At 40.7% G+C, this 17,816-nt stretch overlaps 6 protein-coding genes across 8 annotated transcripts; 4 read left to right on the forward strand and 2 right to left on the reverse strand.

Annotated features, from left to right (window-relative positions):
* Positions 1 to 837: 837 nt before the first annotated feature.
* Positions 838 to 3,809, reverse strand: LOC6649818 (transcription initiation factor IIA subunit 1). 2 transcript variants are annotated; one of them, XM_002071922.3, is made up of 7 exons: positions 3,639 to 3,809; positions 2,668 to 2,871; positions 2,398 to 2,406; positions 1,942 to 2,319; positions 1,664 to 1,871; positions 1,354 to 1,598; positions 838 to 1,285 (listed from the first exon to the last, which is right to left on the reverse strand). In XM_002071922.3, the coding sequence occupies exons 1-7, from the start codon at positions 3,660 to 3,662 to the stop codon at positions 1,178 to 1,180; spliced, it is 1,176 nt and encodes a 391-aa protein (XP_002071958.2). In that variant the 5' UTR covers positions 3,663 to 3,809; the 3' UTR covers positions 838 to 1,177. The 2 variants fall into 2 exon arrangements, with proteins under 2 accessions (XP_002071958.2, XP_015032548.1); XM_015177062.3 differs by lacking the exon at positions 2,398 to 2,406 and having other exon boundaries at positions 3,639 to 3,808.
* Positions 3,810 to 3,902: 93 nt separating this feature from the next.
* On the forward strand, positions 3,903 to 6,064 carry LOC6649819 (serine/threonine-protein kinase pelle). The gene is made up of 4 exons (XM_002071923.3): positions 3,903 to 3,993; positions 4,054 to 4,505; positions 4,562 to 5,224; positions 5,427 to 6,064. The coding sequence occupies exons 2-4, from the start codon at positions 4,165 to 4,167 to the stop codon at positions 5,941 to 5,943; spliced, it is 1,521 nt and encodes a 506-aa protein (XP_002071959.1). The 5' UTR covers positions 3,903 to 3,993; positions 4,054 to 4,164; the 3' UTR covers positions 5,944 to 6,064.
* LOC6649820 (tubulin polyglutamylase TTLL13P) lies at positions 6,000 to 8,860 on the forward strand. The gene is made up of 6 exons (XM_002071924.4): positions 6,000 to 6,740; positions 6,797 to 7,093; positions 7,161 to 7,314; positions 7,383 to 8,017; positions 8,082 to 8,601; positions 8,658 to 8,860. Exons 1-6 carry the CDS (start codon positions 6,298 to 6,300, stop codon positions 8,766 to 8,768), a joined length of 2,160 nt encoding a protein of 719 aa, XP_002071960.1. The 5' UTR covers positions 6,000 to 6,297; the 3' UTR covers positions 8,769 to 8,860.
* A 694-nt stretch (positions 8,861 to 9,554) lies between these two features.
* On the forward strand, positions 9,555 to 10,743 carry LOC6649821 (filamin-B). The gene is made up of 2 exons (XM_002071925.4): positions 9,555 to 9,862; positions 9,989 to 10,743. The coding sequence occupies exons 1-2, from the start codon at positions 9,727 to 9,729 to the stop codon at positions 10,645 to 10,647; spliced, it is 795 nt and encodes a 264-aa protein (XP_002071961.1). The 5' UTR covers positions 9,555 to 9,726; the 3' UTR covers positions 10,648 to 10,743.
* Positions 10,744 to 12,376: 1,633 nt separating this feature from the next.
* On the forward strand, positions 12,377 to 15,424 carry LOC6649822. Of its 2 annotated transcripts, none has more exons than XM_002071926.4 (5): positions 12,377 to 12,588; positions 13,510 to 13,641; positions 13,727 to 14,043; positions 14,119 to 14,238; positions 14,299 to 15,424. In XM_002071926.4, the coding sequence occupies exons 2-5, from the start codon at positions 13,636 to 13,638 to the stop codon at positions 14,777 to 14,779; spliced, it is 924 nt and encodes a 307-aa protein (XP_002071962.1). In that variant the 5' UTR covers positions 12,377 to 12,588; positions 13,510 to 13,635; the 3' UTR covers positions 14,780 to 15,424. The 2 variants fall into 2 exon arrangements, with proteins under 2 accessions (XP_002071962.1, XP_046865154.1); XM_047009198.1 differs by lacking the exon at positions 12,377 to 12,588 and adding an exon at positions 13,032 to 13,102.
* A 287-nt stretch (positions 15,425 to 15,711) lies between these two features.
* LOC6649823 (DNA polymerase alpha subunit B) lies at positions 15,712 to 17,784 on the reverse strand. Its single transcript, XM_002071927.3, has one exon. The coding sequence runs from the start codon at positions 17,702 to 17,704 to the stop codon at positions 15,854 to 15,856; it is 1,851 nt and encodes a 616-aa protein (XP_002071963.1). The 5' UTR covers positions 17,705 to 17,784; the 3' UTR covers positions 15,712 to 15,853.
* Positions 17,785 to 17,816: the final 32 nt, after the last annotated feature.

A 17,816-nucleotide genomic window follows, 5' to 3' on the forward strand; every position in this document is an offset into this window, starting at 1 on the left:
TTTAAACATTTCAAGAGTCGATCAAGAGACGATCGTGGATTGCCAAGTACTGCTGCATAAAAATGTTGTTTTAAATCTAATTGTATACACTTGGTTATTTTTTCTTCCTGGTTTCATTTGCATTAATTTTGTTTTTGTATAAATTGTATCTTTAATACCAAACACCCAAAACAAACAACAGATATAAATATATATATATATTTGTACCCTAATCTCGACTTGCAACTAAACTCTTTAAATAAATCAAACTATCCAATCAATTACTTTATTATCCAAACGAACACACACATTTGCATTAGTTTTAGACTCCCTCCCAAAACGGATGATAACAGACACACACATTTTTAGTCATTACTCTTAGATTGTAAAGAAGAAAATATTCACGTATGGCGGTGGGAGCAACACCCACCCGAGAGCCCCCCTCGTTTTTAAGTGCATGTACATTGAAGTAAATATCTAATACATAGAAACAACTGAAAAGTAAACAAACAGAAAATACTATATACTAATGCAGAGTATAAAAGAAAAAACAATAAGCCATGCTATTGTTGTAAGTGTTTATTTGTAAAATGCTGTACTCCTTAACTACTACAAGAATTGGTATATATATCTATATATATATATATATTAATATTAAATAAATATAAAACAGAGAAATAATATTCTAGTTTAATATATTTTTATTAAATTGTGCTTGAAATCCTCCCACAAAAAAAAAAGAAGCAAAGAAAAAATCAGACGAATAGGAATACTTTTTGTTTAAGCCAATCTAAGAGAGATTGAAACTTTTAAATTAAAACATCAGAAGAAAAAAAAGAACACTTAAGAGATGTGTAATAATCTTGACAAATATTTCAATTTATTGACAAAAAATTTTGCGGCACTATTTTTATATATAAATACAATATACACATAATAGAGATATCGATTAAAATGAAACGCAAATCTTATATATCTGTATGTGTGTGTGTGTGGTTTTGAGCTAAATTTTAACATCAGTTGTAAACTGAAAATAAGATACATTGCCAGAATTCTGTGATCTGCTTTGTTTTGGTCGCGCTCTATGGATTTTGTTGCTTTCTACAAGATAGGGATACTTTTTTTCTTAGATGAGGCTCCTTTGTTTATATGTCTTTTTTTATGTATATCTTGTCAAACGATAGCGGGCGAATAATGTTTACCATTCGGCATCGCCGTTTGATTTTTGGAATACATAATCCTTGCCACGCATATTCATAATGCCGTCTTTGAGATAGAATTTCCATTTGTTGCGTGAGCGAGTGATCTGTAGATATTAAACCAGATTATAATTGAGAACTCGAGAGTTGGTTAGTGGTTTTTCTTTCAGTTTACCTTATCGTACTGACAAACAATCACATTTTCTGTTTCAAACATCTCAGCTGAATCCTCATCGGTAACATCGTCTTCACTATTTAATGGTTCCTCTTCGGCAGCGTCTTCATGCTCGACATCCTCATCATCGTCTTTATCCAGATCATCGTCATCATCGTTATCGATGTTATCATCGCTCTCCTCGCTTTCATCCTCGTCCGATGAATCCAAGGCGCCATCCAACTGTTTGGCGGCAGCCAGACTCTCTATCGAATTGAATTAAACAAAAAAATAAGACGAATCGATCGGTTGTTAGTGAGATTGCACTTACTCTGATGATTGGCATTACTGAGGGCGGCATTAACATGTTGCTGGAGCACAGACGATGCTAGGGTGGTGGGCAATGTCATAATGGATGAAATTAGATGTGCTGTCAGTATTTGGGTCAATTGATTCTCCTGCAATGCAGATGCTGGCACTTGTATGGTTAGCACACGAGATTCCGCGGTTGCGGATCCAGGTGGCGAAGGTAACGTAATCTGTGTGTGAGTTAATGGACAAAATTATACATCATCTTCAGGGATATCATGAAGCACAGTTTTCTCTTACATTTACGGGCATAATCCGATTGGGATCCAGCGAGGCAACAATTGGTATGGGCCCCTGCCCCCCAGAGCTAGCTGCCTGCTGTTGTTGTTGTTGTTGTTGCTGCTGCTGCTGCTGTTGTTGCTTTTGTTGTAGTAGTGCACCCGCAGTCGGATGTAATGGTGGCGGATTCTGTGATGTTACTTCCTGTTTGATGGCAACTAAACCATTTTTCGGCCCATTGCCCATGTTAGAAGGGGCTGGTGATTTGGCTACCAATTTGCTATCTGTATGATTAATTGTGGATATTCCACCGCCGATGCTACTGCTAGTGCCGCTAGCGCTATTCTGTTGGGATGTGGCTGCAGCTGCGGCAGCCTTTTTGGCCTTGGCATTGGCGGCCTATAAAAAGGCAACAAATATTCAATATTACAACAACTATTATAGAAAATGATGATAAGCAGCTATTATGTCATTTACCTTGTTGCTCTAGAGTTGAAATTGTTATGCGATGAGAAGATGTGTTGAGATGAAAAATGTTTTTTTGGTGGTTTTATGGAATGCAGGTAAGAAGAGAAGCGGCGCATTAATTGTAGTTGTTGTTGTTGTAGGCATTTGAAAATAAAGCAACAATTATCATACAATTAGTTACATAGAGAGAATATGGAATGAACACACACACACATACGAATACGAATGCCATAAAGATGGGCGATGACAACTTGACACAACTTGATCCGTTTTGCTTACCTTTGGATTATTGGCCACGATTGGCGGTGGATGGGGTCCGCTGTCGCTTTGCTCCTGATTCAACTCAACAGCCTTACTTGCCATTAGTTTGTTACGCCAAATCTGTTTCATTTCCTGCAGCACTTGCTCATCGACGCCCTCATCCAGGAATGCATCACGCACATTCGAGATGACATCTTCTATCACGGCATGATAGACCTTCAACTGCAATAATACAGAACAAAATATAGAAAAAATAAGTGGATCAGCAAGTGAACAACCAAACCAACAACAAGTAATCATCTGCACGAGAGACAGCATTTCCATATGTATGCACTGAAAACTGCAACTTGGGCGATCGGTATCAGATTATTTCAATTTGAGTGTTTACTGTTAATCCGTTAATCTTTGCTGATTAAAAAGACTTAAATGATGCTGTGACAATTTTTGGATTAGTTTGAATATTTTGCCAAAGTTCTTGGCCTAACCGCATTTCATTATCAGAAGCAGCAGATAAGGTATGAATGTCCATGAGATTGTAAAATACATCGTACATTCTTTTAGTTGATAGGCTAAAAACCATACGGACCATTATATCTTCGAGGGGGGTGAAAGGGGATCAGAAGAATGCAGGTGACACAAAAACCGAGCAATACCAATAAATGCACCAAAAACACAGACAGACACAGAGAGAGAGAGAGACAGAGAGGGAATGGGATATGCCGCTCATACACACACACACACATGCAACAGACATGATGTCGCCGTGTTGCGGCAACTTATGCTGCTCATGCTCAGGCGAAACTTTCACTTTTTTGTGGAAAAGCCGCAGGGACAAATACTCCTTGCCCAACATATGCCAACAACACGTTTAATACTTTTCTCTTTTTTTCCTTTTGGGTCTGTTGTACTACGCAAAATGCGATGTTGTTGTTGTTGCAGTTTGTTGGAATGTATTTTTTGAGGCATTTTTCTTAGGCATTTCGTCTTACCACTGACGTTTGGCATAAAGCCATTTGCACTTTTTTCTCCGCCAGTTTAAAGCCTTGTTTTGTTGGTGTGTAATGTGTTATTAGTGTATTTAAATACGTATTAACAATTAATTTTGACAAATTATAAAAAAAAAATGGTCACTTGGAGTCCGTGACTATAAAATGTAGTGTTGCCACACATTTAGCAATGTAACAGTGTTACCATATCGTGCACCTGGGTCATCGAACCTAAAATTCGATTATGCAGCCCTGTTGCACTATCAAGTTTAACCACTAAAACAGCTGGTTTAATTTAAGATGAGAGGTAAGTGGAATTCCACTCAAGAGAAAGTACATAACAGGACAAGTTAAGCAAGTAAGAAATATTTACGAAAGATAATAAGTTATTTCAAACTTAATCGCACAAAACTTTTAGATAAACTGATAGCGCCTACAAAATTTACTACAATTAGTTGTATTCGGTCGTGTAGAGTGTGTAATGGATTTAAATTCTATGAATCAGCACCAGTAATTAAATTTCAAGAAAATGAGCATTGCAGCAGCAACAGCCGAAGCGCAGTCGCAATCGCCGACTGCAACTCCAACCGCAAATCAGTCCTCGTCCCACTCAAGATCTAATCAAAATGGGGTAGACGACACACTGCCAATTCGCTTGCTACCTGTTGCAGTAGCCGTGGAGCTATGCCATCATCTGGACACTTTGGACGTCTGGGAGCAGATGTCCAATTTTGTCAAGCTTTATCCGGCACAAATAGAGCAGATTCGACAACAACAAAGACGCGGAAAATCACCAACCAATGAGTTTCTCATTATTTGGGGTGGCCAATACAATCACACGGTGCAGAGTTTGTTTGCCCTATTCAAAAAGTATGTGCTAGTTAAAATGTTTTACTAACACACTAATGTATTTAATATGTTCACAGAATGAAACTACACAATGCGATGCGTTTAATCAAGGATTATGTTAGCGAGAATTTGCATAAATACATTCCCCGCAGCATGCCCACAATTAGCGAGTTACGTGCTCCACCAAGCTCTAGCTCTAAGATTGAAAATGGTCCACCCTATCCCTCATCATCGGGTGTTAGTAATTCCAATAATAATACCACAAATACTACCACAGATCCGAGTGTTAGTTTAGAATCTCTAAGTAATATTCATCTGAGCACTGTGCAACGGGCCGCCGAATCCTTGTTGAAAATCGACTATGTGGAGCTTGTGACAGCCACCGGAGACTGGGCTACAGAGAATCGTCTCGGTCATGGTGGTTTTGGAGAGGTCTACAAGGGCGAATGGAAGCAACTGGATGTGGCCATAAAGAGAATGAACTATCGCCATCCCAATATTGATAAGAATAAAATAGAGCTGCAGCAGAGTTACAATGAGCTCAAGTATTTGAATACTATTCGGCATGACAATGTATTGGCTCTATATGGCTATAGCATTAATGGCGAGCATCCATGCCTGGTGTATCAACTGATGAAGGGTGGCTCCTTGGAGTATAGGCTGAAAGCACCCAGATATAGACAATCGATGACGCCCATGTCATGGCAGCAGCGTCTCAGCATATGTCTCGGCACAGCCAAGTAAGAATTAAACTCAAATTGATGATTCAATAAACTGCAATTGAGTCATCAAGAGTTAAAGCAATTTAATTTATGCAAATGAGTTGATTAAATTTTGTTGCACTTAACCACATAGGGAATTACAATGTCAGCTAAATTTGTACAAAAGTTTGTCATTCCAATTAATACTAACTGTTTTCTACCTGTTTTTATTTATTCCCAGAGGCATATATTTTCTTCATACGGCTCGCAGCACTCCTCTTATACATGGCGACATTAAACCAGCGAATATTCTACTTGATCAGTGTCTTCAGCCAAAAATTGGCGACTTTGGCCTGGCCCGTGAAGGACCTAAGAGCATTAATGCTGTAATGCAAGTGAAGCAATTGTTTGGTACTCGTGTCTATTTGCCACCGGAATTTCTGAGTTCCAAGCAACTTTCCACTGGTGTTGATATCTATAGTTTTGGCATTGTCCTACTTGAAGTGTTCACCGGACATTTGGTGACAGATCGTGAGCATCCAGATTTACTGAATTATGTGAAACAAATTTGGCTGGAATCTCAACCGCAGTGTCTGCAATTGCTCGATAAGCATCTTGTGAAACCCCAGGGAAAGGAGCTGGAGGATTGTTTGCGTGCCATAGAGGCGGGTCTGCATTGCACTGCCCTAGATCCCCAAGAGAGACCTTCGATGCAAGAAGTTGTCAATCGTTTCAAGGCATTCCAAATCGAATTTTGAATGATTCCAAGCATCGATTTATATCTATATATATATATATATTGTTACTCACTTGTTTTTATATATTATATTTTTATACATATTTTGTATTTTAAATAACATTCCAAGATTTTAAGAGAGATTGAGATTTTCAGTACTGATTTGTATTGAGTCTAACGTCATTACTGTTAAGGCTCTTTCTCCTTTTTTTTGCACAACAACACAATACAAAATAATAATACCGTTACCTTGTTATATTTGAGAATATTTCCGGTCTTTTCCGATTGACCTTTGTTCAGATTTCCAGTTTTACCTTAGGCCAATAATATTTGAGTTTGATTTCTTTGTTTTTATAAAATATCGTTTTTTTGAGAAATGAATTTGAAAAATTCCAAGTTTTATAAACGTATTCAAGAGCTGCGTCATCTTTCCAAGGAGAAGATACGTAAAGATCGAGAGCAACGCTCGAGAGTGACTCGTATCATTGACATGGCACTCAGTGAGAGGCGTCCCAATCCGGCCTCCGATGAGGAATGGGTTGGTTCGCCCACGTCTAAAGCCCCTTTTACACAGCTGTCTCCCCCATCACCTTGCTGTCGTTCCAAAAAGATGAGAAGTAAGAAGAAAACGCATCAATCAGATGGCGATTATCGACCTAAAGCTGGCCAGGCGGCCGCTTCTGGTTCCGTGAAGCTGGCCACATCAGAGACGGACACAAAACTCGAAGGATTCATACAGCTGAATCAGAAATGCTTTCGTGTGGCCTGTATCAGGCGACAGGATCCCGCCGTGATTCAGGAAGAGGAACGCTCCATTAGGTAAATTAATGAGATAAGTTTTTGCGATTTGCTTATATGATAAAGTGTCCTCACAGCGATTCCAAGAGCACCATTTGTGTGTCCAATTCACGTTATGCCATGATTGGCAAAATATCGAAAGCTCTGGGCTATAAGCTAGTGAAAGAATCCAAATTGTGGAATATCCTGTGGTCCGATTCGTTTCCCGGTGTAGAACTGTTTAAGAACATGAAACGTTTCCAGCAGATTAACCATTTTCCGGGCATGATTGAGATATGTCGCAAGGATTTGTTATCGCGCAATTTGAATCGCATGCAAAAGTTTTATCCACACGATTACAAGATCTTCCCCAAGACCTGGATGCTGCCGGCGGAGTAAGAATCGGATGGGGGATATCAATTGAAACGTTGTTACTAAAAATTGAATCCTTCCACATTGTAGCTATGGCGATGCCATGAATTATGCCCTAAATCACAGGCGCACTTTCATCCTGAAGCCAGATTCGGGAGCACAGGGACGTGGCATTTGGTTGACCAATGATCTAAAGTCCATTGGTCCACATGAACGTCTTATCTGTCAGACTTATGTACATCGAGTGGGTATATATATATGTATGGGTAACTCAATCTCTTCTCATTCTATATCCCATCTCATTTTCCATAGCCTCTGCTTATCGATGGCTACAAATTTGACTTGAGAGTCTATACTCTCGTCACCTCAGTGGATCCCCTGCGCATCTTTGTGTATAATGAGGGCTTGGCACGCTTTGCCACCAATAAGTATGTGGAACCCACACCCGGAAATGCCAACGATCTGTACATGCATCTGACCAACTACTCGGTGAACAAGCGGAACTCGCAGTACGAGATGTGCGACAACGATGATTGCGGGAGCAAAAGAAAACTGAGCGCCATTAACAATTGGATGCGGCGGCACAATTATAATGTGGAAGAGTTCTGGAGCAATGTGGATGATGTGATCATTAAGACGGTTCTGAGTGCTTGGCCAGTGCTGAAACATAACTATCATGCCTGTTTTCCAGGCCATGACAAGATTCAGGCCTGCTTCGAGATCCTCGGCTTTGATATACTGGTGGACTGGAAGCTAAAGCCGTATATTTTGGAGGTAAATCATTCGCCCAGCTTTCACACCAACGAGCAGGTGGATCGTGAGGTCAAGCGACCATTGATACGTGATACACTGACCCTGGTGAGCACGGTGCTGGCGGATAAGAAACAGATTATGCGCGAGGATCGCAAACGGGTTAAGCAGCGTCTCCTCAAGACCAAAGGCGAAACGTAGGTGTCCTTGAAATACATCCATTGAGCAACACAAATTCGAGCTTTGTCCATTTCTTTGCAGGTTGCAGCGACCTCGCCTCTTGTCTGGCACATCTAGGGTTGAGCCTTCTCCAAATCCAAATGCTGGAGCTACTGGTGATCCAGAGATAGACTCGCTGGCCCAACAGATTGCCTGGGAGGAAAGTCACATGGGCAATTTCAGGCGCATCATGCCGCCAATGGATCCAGCTAAAATCAATTACTATAGCCGCTTCTATGGCCAGACCAATCAGGTGTCCATTTTCGCCGAGACGGCGGCCAGTAAGAAACGTGAAGATCTGGCCCGCAAGATGCGCATTCAGATCGAAGAGAAGAAAGCCAAGCAAATGCAAATGCTTAATGGACGACCTAAGCGTGAAGCTCGCGTGAAGCGTCTATCGACAATGTTGCCACGGGCTGTGCGGGAGAAGAATCGCATCCATTTATATCGCCTACAGGAGCACTGGACGCCCGGGTTTATATCAGAGGCAGAGGAGCGGCTGCGTCACACTTGGCTACAAATGCGCACCGAGGCCATAAGGAGCATGAAGATTACCGAAAATGTGCGTAACAAACTCTTCACCATTTTTAATTGCTGCCCCTTCTACTCTCCCTTCAGGTTTTTTCAACGCTCTATGAGTCCGGAAATCTGACTAATACCGACATGGTTGTCTATCCACATCTCTATCATAATGTACAAAATGGTCATGATATCAAGGTCATTGCCTGAGGGCAGTCATTCTAGTTGATGCTTGGTGTGACACTATTGAAAGATCTCTGATTCTTGTCCAAATAATAAGTAGATACTACTTTTCAAATTCATTATATTTCAAATTTTATTTACATCCAAGGTCGAATTAATTTATAAATATTGTGTTTGCGTCCTAAAACAATCCCAATGCTTGACCTATGACACCTTTTCCTTATTTCTTTCAAAAAATTTGTCGCCAAAATTAAGTGCTTTGTTATAGATCGTTTTAAAGTAATAAATTTTGAGTTAAGCAAAACCAAAAAATGTGTGGAAAGAAATTTCGAACTTTGGTAAATGCAATTTGAAGAGTTTTTATTCAATAAATAACCAAGATTTAACGAAAATTGCATCCATTCCATTCCAAAACTTTGGATGAAATTATAAATTTTTAACTTTGCAAATGTTTTCGCCTTTTGAAAATTATCCGCCCTGAATTTACCTTCTTATCTTTGGATATTGTTGATATTGTTTATGGCAAACTGTCTATTAGTAACCTACTTTTATACTATCTCCATTGATGCTACTCGAATATATGTATAAATATACCATTGGCAGATTGCCCATTAAGTAGCATCATAAACATTTTGCATCTTAGATGCCAACTATAATTTTTTGGCGCTTGTTTTTGGCCTCATCGTGGAGAATATTGAGAATCGTGTATTCCCGAATACTACAGACACACACACTCACACACACACATGGATAAATTTATATACATAAATATACATTTTCCCATTTTCCTCAATCTATATCTGCCTAGCACACCCGCAACTTAACTCAGTGCCATTAGGGAAAGGAAGAGCAAACAGTCTGCTACGGTGTCTGTCCATCATTCGATCAACAAAAATAGGTTTTGAAAGATATTTGGGAGAAATATTTAAGAAAATATAAAAAGTAATTTTGGGGGGAGAGAGCAGGGGAAATATTTAACATTGGCATGTTTAAAGTGTCGCAGGAGATTCGTTTGAATATAAATGCGGCAGGGAGTGCCTCCTCTTCGTCCATCATCTCGGGCATTCCAGATCCGGAGAAAGATGGAACTTTTGGGCGGTATCAACGCACGCCCGAGGCGGGTGAGTAAAACCGACCGACCGTCGAATGAGGAAGTAAACATTGAAATGTCTATTTATACACACACACACACACACTCCATTTCGATTACCATGGCCCTTCTTCTTGTTCCATCAACATTTCTACAGATGCATATCCCACTGAGCCGCCACACGTCTACATAGCACCCGAATTGACCGATCCGAGTAAAGTGCAATTGATGCACTTTCCCAATGGCGCCATGCGTGTCGACTCTACGTTGAATTTTAATATCAAACGGAATGGAGTGAAGGGTAATTTCGATGTTCGTCTCGAGGGACCCAGTGGTCAGCCAGTAGCAGTGCGTCAGCAACAATTGGACCCGGAGCGTTTCCAAATTGAGAGCAATCTTAATGTTGGAGCAGGTCTTTACAAGGTTCATATTAAATGCAATTCCGTTTCCTTGCCCAGATCACCATTTATTATTGTGGTCATTGGTGAAGGTACAAATCCCAACCAGTTGAAACCAGATTCGGACTTTCAATCGGATGCCAGTAAAATTCAGAGTCGTGGCCTGGGTCTAAGTCACATTAATCTTGTGGAGCGTAATGAATTCACTGTGGATGCCAGTCAAGCTGGACATGATATGCTCTTTGTGGGCATCCTTGGACCAAAAGGTTATCCCTGTGATGAGGTATTTGTCAAACACTTGGGACGAAATGTCCATCGAGTGATCTATCGTGTTAGTGAATCGGGAGCTTACATTTTGATAGCAAAATGGGGAGATGAGCATATACCAGGATCTCCCTTTAGACTAAGTGCTGAATAGAAACCCATCTTATTCTTAAGAAAGTCCTGAATGTGCTTACTGGCCCATTCAAAAACGAAATCCTTAGGTATACGAATTTCTGTTTAAGATATAACTAGCCAAATAAAATCTTATGTAATCTTAAAGCACTTGACGAATCCCCGCCTGCACTTGGTTTGCTCTTAAATTTAATTTTGGCCTCTTAGTCAGTAAAAATTCGAATGCCAAGGTTATGCGAGTTATTTAATAGTGGGACAACTGGTTTCAGTTGCTTTGTCTTAAGAGCTCCTAGCTCAGGATTCCTCGCTTAAGCAGAAATTAAACCAAATCCGTACTTCAATACTTAGGTACCTATGAATATACATCAATTTGAATGATACTGGTGACCTTGTTGTCTAAATGTTGTATTTGTATGTGTGGGTGACTTCGACTTTGGCTTCCGTGTGTTCAGGCAACGCTACGACGACGATGCTGATGTGCAATTTAATGATGATTACCCAAAGCCGCAGCAACATTATCATTATCATTTTTTGTTATTTAGCTCGACGCTAATGACGTTCACATTTGGGGGCTGTTGCTGCCGCTGCTGCCGGTGCCAGTGCCAGTGCCAGTGCCAGTGCCCGACTCTCTCGCTAAAGACGTTCGCATTTGGAGCTGACGCTGCCGGAGCTCAAACCAAACCTAATGATGATGACCGGCGTGTATCAATGTGTGTGTGTGAGCTCCAACAAAAGCAGTTGCGCAGAGGGATGGTTATGGAATAGCGAGGGAGGAGGGGGTACTCTACTGATGATGATGATAATGCGTTTGCTTTGTTGCTTTTGCTTTGCTTGCCTCTTAACGAGCTGAAGCTGGCAGTTGGAGTTTATGTAGAGAAGAAGGTGGGAGAAGCAACATACATACATACATACGTAAGATAAATTACATGGCCAGGCCTCAAAAACTCAGCTAGACCTGGGCATAAATCATTGACCGGTGGTAAGATGGGCGTGGACGACCTATGATTGTACATTTTCATATAAAAATTTTAGTTTTCCTTAATATTGCCATTCAATTTTCAAAGTTCTTTTCAGTTTTTTCAAGCTGGTTGTGAGCTTGTTTTGATTTCAATTTCAACGTTCCAAAAATTGTTTGTTGAGAACTTGACAGATGAGCAATGAGCGGTATTCCCCGGACTAGGGCCTAGCTCTGCCTTGCTCGTGTAGGTTCGGCAACGGCAATTCGGAAACACTTGGACTCGTGCTTGTCAGAAACAAAACGATTTCCAAGAAAAATATCGGTCAACATGTCAAAAGTGCACTTAAAAAAATGCTTGTTGATAAATGAATAATTATTTTTCTTTATTGAAAATTTGCAATATGCAATGCGTTAGGTGCTTCCAAATTCTTTCAAAGCACATAATTATAATTCATTTAATAATTTGAACCATTTCAAACTAAATTTTTTAGTTACACTGTTTTTTTAGTGTAAAGGAAGAAAAAGTATCGCACTTTTAAGGATCTCAGGTTGGAGCAGAAACTTAAAGCATTAATAATATTTGGGAGTTATTTAAAGCCTACAGGCGTTTAATTCTTTATTTTGCTGAATTTTAATTTTTTTTCTTTGTATAAAAAATCTTTAGTTTTTGTTTAAACCTTTAATGATTTTTAGTCTTTTAACATTGGCATTTATATTAGTTACCCATCTCTACATATCGATATGTCGTTATCGGTGAATCGGTAAGCGACTGAACATGTTCGAAATCTTGAATACAACACGAACTTGGTTGCGAGTGAACAGAAGAACTGTGTTTTTTGCGTGTGTTTCTTTTCCCTCTTAAATCGTTTTTCGAGTTTAATTATTTGACTTATTTATTACGTTTCGTGCTTATACATATGTCTGAGTTATGGTTGTAGTTATTGGCACTGCCGCAGTCATTGCAAAGAAACAATAATTTGCCTTTTGTTGTAATTGCCAGGAAAAGTATGTACCTGCGCGCATGAGTGTGTGTGTGTGCATGTGTGTGTATCTCTGCAAAAGGGAAAAAGTTGTACGTGTGTATGTGTGCGTTTATGGCTGTGTGTGTGTGTGTGTGTGTATTGAAGAAAAGTAACCATCTATACAGCTCATCTCTCCTTCCCCGTTTGCCCTGCCCTGCCCTGCTCTGCTACTCTCTGGCTGTCGACTGCCTGTTGTTGTTCTCGTTGATGGAGCATCTTCATTTTGCCCCAAAGGTGGAACTCTGTTGTATACTTGAATTACCGCTTCAGTATGATTTTAGCCAACGTCGCGTTAACTTCGCTTTTCTCCGCTGCCTCTGCCGCCGTCGCTGTCGCTGCTGTTACTTCAAGGGGTCGAAGGCGCATTTTGCCAGAGATAGTTTTTTTGTGTTAGCATTTTGTTTAACGTTTCCACTTTTCGTTAATGTATGCGTGTGTAGGTTATGTATGCGTGTGTATGTGTGTGCCGGTCTAATGATGATTAACCATCCGAAATTGTAATTAAATTGTGTTTAAGCTATTGGACATTTTATAATAATTTTAATAGTTATGCTATCCATATGGATGGACACCATTAAAGATACTAAAAAATATAGATGCTTCCCCTTCAAATGCTTGGGTTTATGTTATTAATTCTCTCACGATTGTTTTTTGATCGGATGAATGCCAACAAAGTAATGGAAATCTAGCAGATTAGTGTTATTTCTTGTCAGAGTCCAAAATTAGTTTAATGATTTTTGAGAACGGAAAAATGAATCAGCATTTTGTGGATGCAAAAGAACGATTGCCCTTTATGAATATACAACAAAAATGCTAAATTGATCAAGTTTTATGTCCAATGATCCAAATGTTTTTATGTGGTTCCAATCCTAATTATTAACAAATTGATTTTAATCCATTGTAGGTGTCCGGATGTTGGGTGCAAAAATGTTTACCAATCTATGCTAAATAAAACGCTCCATGTTCTGCTTTAAACGGCAGACAAACGTTGTTGGGCAAACCCATTTGTCGCCAGTGAGACCCATGTGAAATGCCTGTGAGTATCCTATGTATATATTTAATCTCCCAATCATTAAGGCAACATTTTCTAATACATAATAACATCTGTTTCACACATTTAGTATGAAAAATTCAATAAAAAGCGTCGACAATGGGAGGATAGTGGTGTATTGGAACTAATTAAACTATGGAAAGTTTGCGCCTATGAGTTGCGCACCATTAAACGCAATGGCCATCTTTATGTGGCTATGGCCAAGCAGTTAACTTCGCTTGGTGTACCTGTTACAGCACTAGAGGTGCACTTTAAAGTCAACAATCTGACGCAACGTTATCGCCAGGAGCAGAAAACACTAGAGACCACAGGTATAATAAGCACCTGGAAGTTCTATAGTCAAGTGGATGATGTGTTTAAGAGTCTGGCATCTCACACGGGTTACAAGTGCGTAGCTTAAATTTGTTTTAGCTCTTTTGGTGATCTTAATCAGCCTTTGACATTATCTCTTTCTTTTCACAGAGACAAACGTATGAGCTCATCGAGTGCCAGCAGCCTACCATCCACATCAGAGTCACCAGTTTGGAAAAATCCAATGTCTCAGCAAGAATTCAATAGCAACAATACGGAGGGGTTCTACAAGTAAGCTTCTCTCTCTTAATTTTTAGTTTTGATTTACTCAAATCCTGATTAACATTGCAGAACGGAGTACGGCATGCATCGCCATTTTATGGACCACTCCCAGCCTCCGCCCAATGCGGGCAGCGTGGATAATTTTATGGCCTCATCGGCCGCTGTTGCGGCAGTGGCTGCTGCTGCATCCGCTCGGCTAGCTGATAGCAATATGGAACAGCAAATGAATGCTGCTGGCGCCAGTTCTGGCGGACCAGGCGGCAACACCAATGGTGGTGTACCCAACTATAATAAGATTAAGAAATCCCACGAAGATTATGATAAGTTTGTTGACATTGTCAAGAACATTGTCGATGCCCACAAGAGCACGCCCGATAAGGTGGACACTTTCAGTGATTTCATCAAATCGTACATGAGACGCTGGCCCGAGCGACTGCAGGACGAGGCCATCAATCACATTACCAACTATGTAATTGTGAAGAATATGGAGCATAGCCTAGCTGGCGCAGGCGGTGTCCATAACCCGGAGGGGGTGAGCAACCGACAATAACAATACAAGCAGGAGCCCAACAACTGAACGCAGCCCGGGCAGCGCCGAGTTGTTGGACGACCGCCGACCATCGAAAGCGGTCGTAGTAGCAGCTCCAAATGACATCGATGGTGATGATTCGAGAGTATCATCGAGCGGAGGGCCAGGGCCAGTGCGAGGACATACTTAAAACAAACAAATAAAACAGAGTGGCACATAGTTACTTATCACACAAAGAACATGGGCCGACGACAGTTCGGTCACAGTTTATGGATCGGATCGAATTGGATTGTCTTTAACAACAACACATCATAGCATGCAGATTCAGATACAGAAACAGTATTTTTGTTTGTATAGTTCAAATATACAATTTGGAGTTTCATTTAACTGATTTTTAGTTATTATGCGAGAGATCCTTCACTTGATAAACGAATAGAGTTCGATATAGTGTGTGGGAATACTATAATCTATTTGTATAATTTAATATTATTGTGCGTGCATAGAGACATAAAGAAAGAATTACACATACATTAATTATATATTACATCAAGCGTACATTATAGCGAGTATATATATATATAAATAAATACATTTAGATATCATTTCCTACTGTTAGCTGTAAACTATTATTATGTAAACATAAATTAATAAATGCTTTAACACTTATTTTTTACAATAGGACTTAATGCATAAGCTATATAATCCGAACAGGCTACAACGACGAATAAAAATCCACCACAATTCTTGCTTCATTACACAAAAACAACAGCAACAACAACAACAATATATATATATACATATTATCCTTCCGTTCTGTAACATCTAAATTTTAAATTTTCTGGAATTTGTTAAATGCGGGATTAGTCAGTGATTAATCAGTTAGCATTCCATTTAATCAAGATTCAATTTTAGTTTTTTTCATTTGGCAAAGTAACAAAATAAAAGAGAATTAATTTAAATTAATCTGAATGGATCATTATCCATGATTTATTTACCTACAATTATTTACTAAAAATAAAAGTATTTTATGTATATAAGAATGCCCGTTAAGATTCCTGCTGCATTCAGACATTCTCATTAAAATTAGAATTATTTTTAGATGCGTTGGACTTGACAGGCGGCACTGTTGAACATATTGACCGTCTTGGCTGTGGCTGTTGGAGCTGTAGGTGTCACCAGGAATCTGGCGAAGGTGCCGCCTTTTGTGTTGGCCAAACGTCCAGGATTGATTACCAAACAGTCGCTGACCAAACGTATAAAATGTCGCTGATCGCTGGGCAATATCAGAATGTTGGGCAGCTGCTTGAGCTGCGCATACTTTTGGGCCAGCAGGGAATCATAGCACATATTCTCATCGCCTGGTGGACACATGGGATAAAAGGAACCCTGATTGAACAGATGATTAATGGCACGGTGCAATCGCTCGCCAGCATTAAGAGCAAATTCGTGGCTCAGCAGATGGCTCACAATGTCCGTGGATGTCACACCCACTGTGATGCCGTCTAGATCAACAATCGAGGGATCGGGCAGTAAGTGCAAATTGGGATAAATTCTGCGCATTACTGGCGGTGGGGTCGGATACACCGAGTGGGCCATGGCATCCCTTTGGCTGCTAACCATCAGCACTTGGGTATGACAGCCGACTACCTCCATTATGCCAACAATCATTTTCTCGAAGAAGGAATCAAATCCTTCGGCAAGCTCCGCCACCATCTTGTGTTCGGCCTCCACAAACGGACCGGTAAGCAGAAGGACATCGGGTCTATGATCTTTTAGATACTTAAGCAGATCGTGCAGCGGATCGTAAAAGAGGTCTGTGCTATGCGTAAATGGTCCAGCTGCTACGACAAACTGCAGTTCCCGGTCCAGTTTGAGGGGTAAGGGTGGCGTCAGCTTTCGTTCCGTATAGATTTCTTCAACCACGAAAGTATTGCCTTTGGGTACAAATCCTTTCAAGAGCACCACTTGGCCTGGAAAAATGGACGCCGACTTAATGCGAGAAAAGTTAAGCGTTAGAAAACTGTTCTGTGGCTCATCCGCATCCAACACTGCTAACAGGGCGGAATGCGGATCCAGAGGGCCGTCATCTTCAGAATGCACCATGCCCACTGCATGTAGCATATGTAATGCTTCCAGGGAATGCCTATCTTGGGGATACCAATTGCATTCAGCTGCTCCTTCGGCACCCAACTTCTTTTCGACAAGTCCTTCGCCAATATCCAGGAAACGATCGTACAAGTCATTGCATCTTTCGCTGAGTAAATCGTGCATATAACACAAATTGTCAGCTGTCAATGGGGACTCTTTGTGCAACATCTTCTGAGTCACAGGTACGGAATGTTCCACCTGAGCTTGCCAGGACGAGCCGGAAATTAGTTTGGGATGGCCAAACGTGTCCACAATATCACCTGGTCGTCCCACAACTGTGTCCGTTGATGTGGGTGTTCGTTTGGCCGAGTGCGGTGTGTAGCTGGCCGGACTAAATAGAACTCCACTCTTAAGAGAACCGGTGCGCGCGGAATTCTTGTTAGCCTTGGGTGTGTGCATCGCAGAGTCCGGCCCATTGTCAGCACTATAGTCATAGTTCAGTCCCAGCATGGACTCATCTTCCTTAACACCATAGGTAGCCAAAGAGCTGGAGTCGATGATGGATGCGGATGCCACAGTTGGAGTGGACAGAGTCGACGATCTGCTCTTTTGGTTGTTCTGCCTAGAGCCAACCTTATCGCGTCGCAATTGCAAAACCTTGCGCTCAAACTCGCCAAGATTCTCAATGGTCGGCTCATCACCGTGCAGATGGGACAAACTGAAGGCCATCCATTGTTCCACAAATTCGGTGGCATCGTTGACATTGTATGAAAGGGCCAACTCCATGCATTTGTCCAGCACCACTTCTGTGGGTTCCACGCCCATTTCGTCAAATTGTTGTTTAATCTCCGCGTCCATTTTCACCAATATATATTCGCGAATAATTGAAAACAAGAGGAAAAGTGATGTTTATATTGTTTTTGGCGGGACACCAAATAGTTATCGATTGACACAAGCAAATATCGTTCCA

Source organism: Drosophila willistoni, chromosome 3R (assembly GCF_018902025.1).
Source record: "Drosophila willistoni isolate 14030-0811.24 chromosome 3R, UCI_dwil_1.1, whole genome shotgun sequence".
Taxonomy (NCBI): domain Eukaryota; kingdom Metazoa; phylum Arthropoda; class Insecta; order Diptera; family Drosophilidae; genus Drosophila; species Drosophila willistoni.

Bases quoted from the DNA above. Each gene is read 5' to 3' on its own strand.
- LOC6649818 (XM_002071922.3), bottom strand. From the start codon at position 3,662: ATGGCTTTATGCCAAACGTCAGTG. The intron at 1,599-1,663 runs GTAAGTGCAATC...TCAATTCGATAG, and splicing joins CAGTAATGCCAATCATCAGA to AGAGTCTGGCTGCCGCCAAA. The intron at 1,286-1,353 runs GTAAACTGAAAG...TAATATCTACAG, and splicing joins TTGTTTGTCAGTACGATAAG to ATCACTCGCTCACGCAACAA.
- LOC6649819 (XM_002071923.3), top strand. From the start codon at position 4,165: ATGAGCATTGCAGCAGCAACAGCCGAAGCGCAGTCGCAATCGCCGACT. The intron at 4,506-4,561 runs GTATGTGCTAGT...ATATGTTCACAG, and splicing joins TTGTTTGCCCTATTCAAAAA to AATGAAACTACACAATGCGA. The intron at 5,225-5,426 runs GTAAGAATTAAA...ATTTATTCCCAG, and splicing joins ATATGTCTCGGCACAGCCAA to AGGCATATATTTTCTTCATA.
- LOC6649820 (XM_002071924.4), top strand. From the start codon at position 6,298: ATGAATTTGAAAAATTCCAAGTTTTATAAACGTATTCAAGAGCTGCGT. The intron at 7,094-7,160 runs GTAAGAATCGGA...TCCACATTGTAG, and splicing joins ACCTGGATGCTGCCGGCGGA to CTATGGCGATGCCATGAATT. The intron at 8,018-8,081 runs GTAGGTGTCCTT...ATTTCTTTGCAG, and splicing joins CTCAAGACCAAAGGCGAAAC to GTTGCAGCGACCTCGCCTCT.
- LOC6649821 (XM_002071925.4), top strand. From the start codon at position 9,727: ATGTTTAAAGTGTCGCAGGAGATTCGTTTGAATATAAATGCGGCAGGG. The intron at 9,863-9,988 runs GTGAGTAAAACC...ACATTTCTACAG, and splicing joins TCAACGCACGCCCGAGGCGG to ATGCATATCCCACTGAGCCG.
- LOC6649822 (XM_002071926.4), top strand. The intron at 14,044-14,118 runs GTGCGTAGCTTA...TTCTTTTCACAG, and splicing joins GCATCTCACACGGGTTACAA to AGACAAACGTATGAGCTCAT. The intron at 14,239-14,298 runs GTAAGCTTCTCT...TTAACATTGCAG, and splicing joins AATACGGAGGGGTTCTACAA to AACGGAGTACGGCATGCATC.
- LOC6649823 (XM_002071927.3), bottom strand. From the start codon at position 17,704: ATGGACGCGGAGATTAAACAACAATTTGACGAAATGGGCGTGGAACCC.